This window comes from Emys orbicularis, chromosome 5 (genome assembly GCF_028017835.1).
Source record: "Emys orbicularis isolate rEmyOrb1 chromosome 5, rEmyOrb1.hap1, whole genome shotgun sequence".
In the NCBI taxonomy this organism is placed as follows: Eukaryota; Metazoa; Chordata; order Testudines; family Emydidae; genus Emys; species Emys orbicularis.
Window position 1 is genome coordinate 119,538,312 of NC_088687.1, and position 8,416 is coordinate 119,546,727.

The 8,416-nt window shown below is 47.1% G+C and overlaps 1 protein-coding gene across 1 annotated transcript; it reads left to right on the forward strand.

Moving 5' to 3' along the window:
* The first annotated feature begins 2,771 nt into the window (after positions 1 to 2,771).
* On the forward strand, positions 2,772 to 5,448 carry MSX1 (msh homeobox 1). Its single transcript, XM_065405088.1, has 2 exons — positions 2,772 to 3,243; positions 5,018 to 5,448. The coding sequence occupies exons 1-2, from the start codon at positions 2,772 to 2,774 to the stop codon at positions 5,446 to 5,448; spliced, it is 903 nt and encodes a 300-aa protein (XP_065261160.1).
* The last annotated feature ends 2,968 nt before the right edge of the window (positions 5,449 to 8,416 follow it).

The window sequence follows — 8,416 nt, forward strand, 5'->3', positions numbered from 1 at the left end:
TCATAACACAAGCAAAATAAATGGTCTAAAATCCCTCAGTGCTTAGATCCTCCATAGCGGAGCAGCTCACTCAGGAAAAGCTTTGACGTTCAAATCCTTCTGCTAAACGTAAAAAAACAAACAAACAAACAAAAATCAGTATCGGGGAAGATTTCGTTGCATGGAGGTAAAGTTGATCTCTTCCTCCTGAATTGGGAGCTTGTATGTTTCATTAAAAAAAGATAAAAGGGAAAAAAAACCTACTGGATTCCCCCAAGCACGGCAGAAACGTAAACATAAAGCGTTCATTGCTGGGAGATGAATAAGGGAGTAATTATCTCATCCTGACATCTCTCAGTGAGAGCGGGATCTAGCTCTCAGAATGGGCTACACACCCGTCTCCTAAAGCTCCAGCAAGTACACCCACCGCTCCCCAATACAGTCTAAAATAAAGTAAACAATATATTTCCCATTCATGTTTCCATCAAAATAATGAGATCGGAAGCAACCTAAAGGCTGCCAGTGGGTATAACAAAGCCATGATCACCCTGTCTTGTTGAACGACTGCGTTTGGGAACCAGAAATAAGGATTCTACCTGTAGGATCAATAGGCAACTTTAAAAAAAAAAAGATTTTATACTTGAAAAAATAAAAAGAAATGTTGCCCCGCATCCAGCATCAGGGTTTGGGAAAATGTCCTGTGATTGGTAGAGCAAACTAATTTTGTCAGGCTGAATGTGCTGATGTCCCAGGGCTAAGGCGTCTTGCTCCCTTGATGCGGGTTAACGTCCTCAATAGTCCCCCTCCAGTTGAAGCCTTTGATCAGACCGCTGCTGGCGCCTAAAAACAACATCACTTGTCTGCCTATTAGAGGCACTGACTAATCGTGACAGATTGTTTATTCTCGCAATTAGCAATGCAGCCGCTTCTCGGAGAAGCCACTCACCCCAGCGGACCGACCCAGCCCCTCAGAAGGATCGATAAGAGCCGCAGGGGGGGGGAATCGCTCTTCATTCCCACCAGACTGCAGGAGGGAGGCTGGGCAGAATTTGTAAATTCCACATGGCTCTCCGAAGGCAGGGGATATGGATATTGAAAAAGTAACAACAACAGACTAGAGTTTGATTACATTGTTTGAGACCGTTTTCACAGTCAGCTTTTCAATGATAATGGAAGGGTCCTACATTAATGGAACGTGGTAGTCAAATGCAATACATTTAACACATGTATACGTGTGTATAGATGTGTGAGCATCAGTATGTGCGTAAATTTTAATATACATATACAAATAATCTTTTTGTAAAGGATCATATAGAATATAAACAACAAAATATGCTATACCCTATATTAGTATAATATTGTGTTGTTTATATTCTATATGATCCTTTATTTAAAGATGATTCGTATAGATATGGATGCATAAATGAATTATCTTATATGTGCATATACATGATAATTCATTTCAATCAGATCTGTCACGTACCAGATAATAAAATTTCCATTATATCAATTCATTTCATAATCTATATGCTCATAACCTACACGTTTTAGTGGGTCCAGTTTAAAATGAAAGGGAATTCGCTGTCCCTCCCCGATTAGATAATTACCCTTAAATGACTGCAAGAGCCTCTTGTGTTTCTAGGAGATTAGAGCCCTGCAGCTATCAATAAACTTTTCTCAGCGAGTGGCCAATCACAGTATTAGAGAGCTGCTCAGCTTTACTGCACATCCGTCCTGGGCTGGGCACAAGGATAAGGGATCGTAAAACAAAGTTACAAAACAAAATAGCCAAGTCTTTAATGGGTCGAGAAGCTTAGGTTTTCTTTTTACACGAATGCCTATTTTATTATATGTTATTGTATCTGCAGATCCAGGCATATTTATTTAATGAAATATATCATACTTCAACTATATATGTATGTGCGTACAGACATGTATACATGTAAACACTGCCTTTGACACCATGTGTGTCATTGAAAAATACTCGCCATGTTTTAAACGCGCAGACAGCTGATGGAGCCTCTATAAGGACTCACATTGTACGGTCACACTACGGGCACCCCGGCGTTTTGTTTATGTTAACATTTTATGTCAATAACAGACAAAACTGGACTTGGTTTCAGGAGTGTATTAATATATCCATATATTATTCCTTTGGATCTTTTCTACTCTTCACAATGCGCCCCAGGCGCTTATTGGACATACACCCGGAGGGTACTTTTATACGTGGGAGTTGATGTTATGTTTCTCATTGCCATAGATTTAAAAACAAACCCAACCACAAGACGTGTATTTGCATCGCATCAACGGCCATGTTCCTTACACTGAAAAAAACAATCTGGGGGTTAGAAATGTGCTGCTCAGAGAATTTCCATCCTAGTAAAAACAGAACAAAACAAAACAAACCCCGGAGTGAATAGAACGCAAGAGGCTTGAATAGGAGCCATTCTTGCAAAAGACAAGAGACGGGCACAGAATTTACTCCAGAGGAAAGTTTCCCACTAACATCCTCGCGGTTCAACGGGAGCAAGAAGGCAGCGGCCTGTTGATAGCAGCGAAGTCCCGCTCCGCGTCCAATGGGAAGCCGCCGTCCCTCCCCTCTGCGCGCTGATTGGACAGCTCTGGAGTTCGCTTGGCCTTATTAACAAGTCCTGCTGGGAGCTGGGGCTGAAAAGTGCCCAAAGCCCCGAGAGCGACGCGAAGGAGTTGCTGCTGCCCTGGCTGGTCACAACCCCCATGAACGGCGGCTGCCGCGGCTTAGCGCTCAGGTCGGGAAGGAGGACTGCCTCTGCATGGCCCCCGGTGTTGATATGACTACTGTACATCTCGGGGTCAAAATCGAGGAGTCTCCTGCGTCTGCTTTCAGCAAGCCCAGCAGCTGCATCCAGGCGAGCGTGGCGGCGATGGGAGGAGAGGAGGAGAGTGACAAGCCCAAAGTGTCCCCCCCATCCCTCCTGCCTTTCAGCGTGGAGGCGCTCATGGCTGATCACAGGAAGCCGGGGGCGAGAGAGAGCATCGCCACCAGCCCCGAAGGGGCAGTGCCCCTGGCTGCTGGGACTTCCACTCATCAGACCCTCAGTCCCAGGGTGGGATCCTTATCGGTGGCAGCAGAGACGCCGGCTTCCCCGCTACCGATCAACAGCCATTTTTCTGTCGGGGGACTAGTAAAATTGCCCGAAGATGCACTTGTCAAATCGGAAAGCCCAGAGAAGCAAGAGAGGACGGCCTGGATGCAGAACCCCAGGTTCTCCCCACCTCCCCCTAGTAAGTAGGAGATCCGATTTGTGTGACTAAATTGAATATGTAAATACAGCAATGTGCCGGGTATGTTGTGTGCACTAGAACGCAAACTCCAGAGCCCTGAGTTCTGATCACCGGGGAATTCCACAGGACTGATGTTTGGGACTCTCTAGTTTTAAATTTCATTACAGAGAAGCCACTATTTCCCTTCGTCCCCGCTCCCCCCATAAAAGCAAAAGCTCCCCTAAAGCTATTTGCACATCGCATTGCGTTGAATCGGTTTGGGACAATCCTTGTAGATCACTAGAACTGGAGTTCCGCTTAAGCGAAGTTAGTTATACCGAAGTTCCAGTGCAATTTCTTTCCCCAGCACGTTTAATATGGTATCTTTTAAAATACATTATTTTAAATGTTTCTAATGGCAGAAGATGGCTTCAGCGTTTCAAATGGAAAGGAGGAATTGAAATGTCTCCTACCAAACGTTGTTTGGGGGGAAAATACTTGTTTGCGTATGTCAGTTCAAGTTTTGATTTGAACGAACCATACACATTCTCCAATCATGGCTTCATCTCAGTGGTGAGCTTGTTGAAAGTGGTTTGTATTATTTTGTAGCGATACACATAGAGCTGAGGTTTTTAAATCCTGATGCTTCAGTCTTGGGACTCGTTACAGGCGTCATGAGTGCAGGCTCTGTAATCGCAAGTATTTTATTTTGAAAGTACATAAATCTGCAATTTTAGATTTTTTTCCACTTTATTCTTGATATAAGTAAATTTCTAAAAAATATCAAACCGGATGAGCTCTATTTATATGAAAAAAATCATGTCTAATTATTGTGCAGAGTTCCAGAAATTCTGTAAACTCAGTGCAGGAGGATTCTATCTCTGGTTCTTTGTGGGCCCAATTCTGCTCGCCTTACTAAATAAAACAGCAGAATTTGATTTATGCCCATGTTGCCATATAGCGTTCAGCACGGTGAAACTCCTTCAAAGGTCCTTGAGAGAGGACAGTCTCCAAAAGTGAGTTGTGTGCATATTTTTGTGGCTTTCACTTATTTATATTACAAAATGAGCAGAAGTATTTTTAACTCAAAATAAAATAGGCCACGGTTTGGAAGAGTCTCTTTTACATTTTAAATTAGGCGATAGGAAGCAGAAGGATATGAAGGGCAATAGAGCGACAGAGTGTTAATTCAGAGTTCATAAATAATTACATGCTTAATCTCTTTCCCAGGGGCCTAATGAAGAGGGTGTGAGCCTGAGAAGGCCTGCCTGTTTTATTTTTGTAGTTTAGTCCAATAAAAAGACAACCCAGACACTTTCTTGGGGGTCTTCCCCCTCTGTCCTAGGCTAACACCGGCATCCCTTTTGTGTCTTGTACATTTAAAAAAATAAGCGGACACTGAGGATATACGACTACCTGTCCCAGTGCAAAGCATTTTGTAGGCTGCTCTATATGAAGCGAGATGAATGATCTAGCTATGAGCCCTCAATGGGCGCTAGTAAGCATCACTGGGGCTGTGACCATTTGGGGGGAGAGTTTTGAACCCTTTGTTACACAGTCTTTGAAAAAGACACCGCACTGCTCCGCAGAAGGAGGGCGATCATTTCAAAAGTGCTGTAGACATTGGAGATGAGCCCGCTCCAAAGCCCCAGCCCCCTGCATTTGGGCAGGGGTTAGGATCTGAATTTTAGCCTCCAGACTCAACCCCTCTCCCCACCTCTCTGCCAGGTGCGATGTGCTGATAACCAGTTGGCCTCTTTTTTTTTTTTTTTGTCCTTGTTGCCCCTTCCCCCAGGGCGGCTGAGCCCCCCGGCCTGCACCCTGCGCAAGCACAAGACCAACAGGAAGCCTCGGACCCCGTTCACCACGGCGCAGCTGCTGGCCCTGGAGAGGAAGTTTCGGCAGAAGCAGTATCTGTCCATCGCCGAGCGAGCGGAGTTCTCCAGCTCGCTGAGCCTCACCGAGACCCAGGTGAAGATCTGGTTCCAGAACCGGCGCGCCAAGGCCAAGAGACTACAGGAGGCCGAGCTGGAGAAGCTGAAGATGGCAGCCAAGCCCATGCTGCCTCCGGCCGCTTTCGGCATCTCCTTCCCTCTGGGCGGCCCGGCGGTGGCGGGCGCCTCCCTGTACGGAGCCTCCAGCCCCTTCCAGCGGGCAGGGCTGCCCGTGGCTCCCGTGGGACTCTACACGGCTCACGTGGGATACAGCATGTACCACCTAACATAGAGCGCAGCGGGGCGCAAGGAACCCACCCGACAGCAGCCTGGCTGGGGCGCCCCCTCCCTCAAAAGCCAGCGGGCCAGCTCCTGTCCCTGCCTAGCCATCTTGTCCCCACCAACCCCCCGCTTGGCTTTCAAGCGCCCCCCCAACCCCCCCCCCCTTCTCTGCACCTCTCGCCCCAGTTCCACACTCCTCAAACTCTGCGAAGTTCCTAAGAGTCCCTTTGCAGAGACTTCCAGCCACCGGGCTCCACGGTCAAGTCTGGCTTTGTTTGCGTCTTTTAGCTCTTTATTCTTCTGCACCCTCGCTGCGTTTAAACGTTGATCCGATTTCGCCAGTGGTTTCCACAAGCTGGTCCTCCCTCAGATCCCCAGACCAGAAGAAACCTAAAACATCAACCATCCTTCCAGCTCAGACAAGGGGCAGTGTCTCCAAGCCCAGTGATTCCTTCCCAGGTTAATTCCGAGACATGCAAGCAGCGCTAAAAGTTTGGGGATAGACCACTTATTTGGGAAGGGTTGGCTTGGAATGAAATGACAAAGGCTGAATGCCAGGAACACTTTTCTGTCTCTCTCGCAAGAAAGAGACAAAATGTACAATAGTCTCTCCGTATCCATTTAACAGCGCTGTCTGTTATCTGTGTTTCTTCCTCCAACAGCTCCTTTGGAAGGGGCTCTGTGTACTATGTAATATACTGTATATTTGAAATTTTATTATCATTTATATTATAGCTATATTTGTTAAATAAATTAATTTTAAGCTACAGTGCTTGCCGTATGTTGATTGCCCTTTGTCTCCACACCAGACCTGAGCTAAGGACTTGAATTTGTTCTCCTCCCAAACAAGACATCACTGTGTAGATGAGATTCCGCAGCGAGCACACATGAAAAATACTTTCCTTGCGCCAGGGTTATACACACGGTGTTGTATTGCCCAGCCTGTAGCATATTTTTAGGGTGTACTCCCGGATTTATTTGAATTTTACTTCTTAAAAGTTCCCCCACTTTTTCTCTAATGCGAAAAAAAAAATATCCTGACCCATCGAACAATTTGGACTCAAAATGAATTGCTCGGTAAATGTCAGAATCGTGGAATGAAGAGGTTAGATGCACTGGGATGCTGATCTCAGCTGACTGCTTGAACAACCGAGTGTCCACTTTCTTGTCCCAGATTATTTCAAAATCCAGCTGAGCAGAATAATTTCCCCCGAATAGTCACATTTCAGGAGCCCCAATTTTCTGTGCGATTAAGTGAAGTAGGTGATACATTTCTAACCCGAGTGCTGCTGATGAGATTTAAAAAACCCAATCCCCAGCAACTCCCAGAGTATTGCGGGAGTATTAACCTGCTCTGAAGGCGAAGCTGGTGTCTCATCTGAAGTTATCGGGGCTACAAGCAAAATATAACTCGGTGGCATTTCACAGGGAAACACGGGGCTATCGCTTCCTCTCCGCCAGGCTGCGCTTTGGGGCTCTAAAGGATCTATGGTGTTGAGGGGAATAGGTAGGGGGCTCTATTCAGTTTCTGGTTGAAACCTATTGGAGTCACGCCGAGGATGTAGGTAACTCAGTGTGCTAAGTGGGGGCACATTGCAATCCAGTCTGGCCTGGTGTGTGTGGGAAGGGAGACGGGACATTGCCATCACTGGGTTGAGGGGCAAGGCCGGTTCGCTGTATAGAGGGGCACTGGACACCTCCATGCCTATGTTGGGTGGCTGGGTGGGCAGCGCGATCAGTGGTGAAAGCCAGCAGCAGGCGGGCCGGGGACTGGGAAGTGGAGGGGACAGACCTTGCAGTTTGGGGGTGGGGGGCTAGGGACACAAGTCTCTTAAAGGAAAGGGGTGGGGAACAGCTAGCAGCTCAGGAATTCTGCCCTTGGGCCCTGTAGGATTGAAGTCCAGCTTAGCGCTGGCGCCTGGAGAGCTAGGGGGGACCCCCAGCCCTCAGGTTTTCTGGACTCCATAACTCTTTGAAAGGTCAATTTCAAACCGGCTTTGATTGAAGTCTGGACTTGTCAAAATTACCCTCAAGAAAATATTAGCGACATTAAAGGTATTCAGTTACAGCGGGGGAACTCGTGTCAGACACCCATGGGCCAACTCGGCCGATCGCACTCAGCTATTTGGTATTGTAAGGCAAAACCTACAAACCCGCCTGCCCAACGCGAAGGTCAGAAGTATGAGGCTGTTATTTTCCCTGTGGACGCAGATCTTCGAACAAATGGGGGGACCCTCTGGCCGTAAGGAAGCATTTCGTCTGAGACCAACAGACTCGAGCTCAACCCACAAGATCCTACCGCGTTGCAGTATAATGAAGTCCCCCACTATACGTGCCCATTGTTGCTTTGACATGAATGCGCCCCATAAATTCTTTCTAACCGTGCCACTCAATCTGATTTCGGTTTGCGAAGGAGCGCTAGGCAAGGACTTTTCTCTCTCTGTCCTTACGTTCAAGCAATGGCACTGGGCTTGTCCCTGCTCCCCTTGCCAGCAATTTAAAACATTAAGGTTGAGGCAAAGTTAGAAGAGAAATAATTGCTGTAATGAGCCCGGGCAATCTTCTGCAGGCACAACATGGCTCCAGCGAGACTGTAGCTGGGGGCGAAGCGGGACTTTTATCATCTTCTAAATATCAATGATGCTTTCACTAACTCAGCACTACATACCTGCGCCTTGCCACTCTCTCAAGCGCTTGCTTTTCTAATCGTCCCGCTCTCATCTTTCTCCTCCTCCCCCCTCCTTTCCTTTTTCTTGCGAACCCGTCTTTTTGTCTTTTCTTTTCTCCGCTTTGTGAAAATGACAGCGGCTGTAATAATGACAACAGCGCAGAGCCCTGTGCTGTGGCGAGACACACCGAGATGCGAGCGATTTCCCACGTTCGGGCTCGAGGAGAGTGGCCTGGGATAACACTGCCGCCTGTGAGATTAGATCTTGTACCAGAATTCACCTTGAGAAGCGCTTTTCAAAAGATCAGAC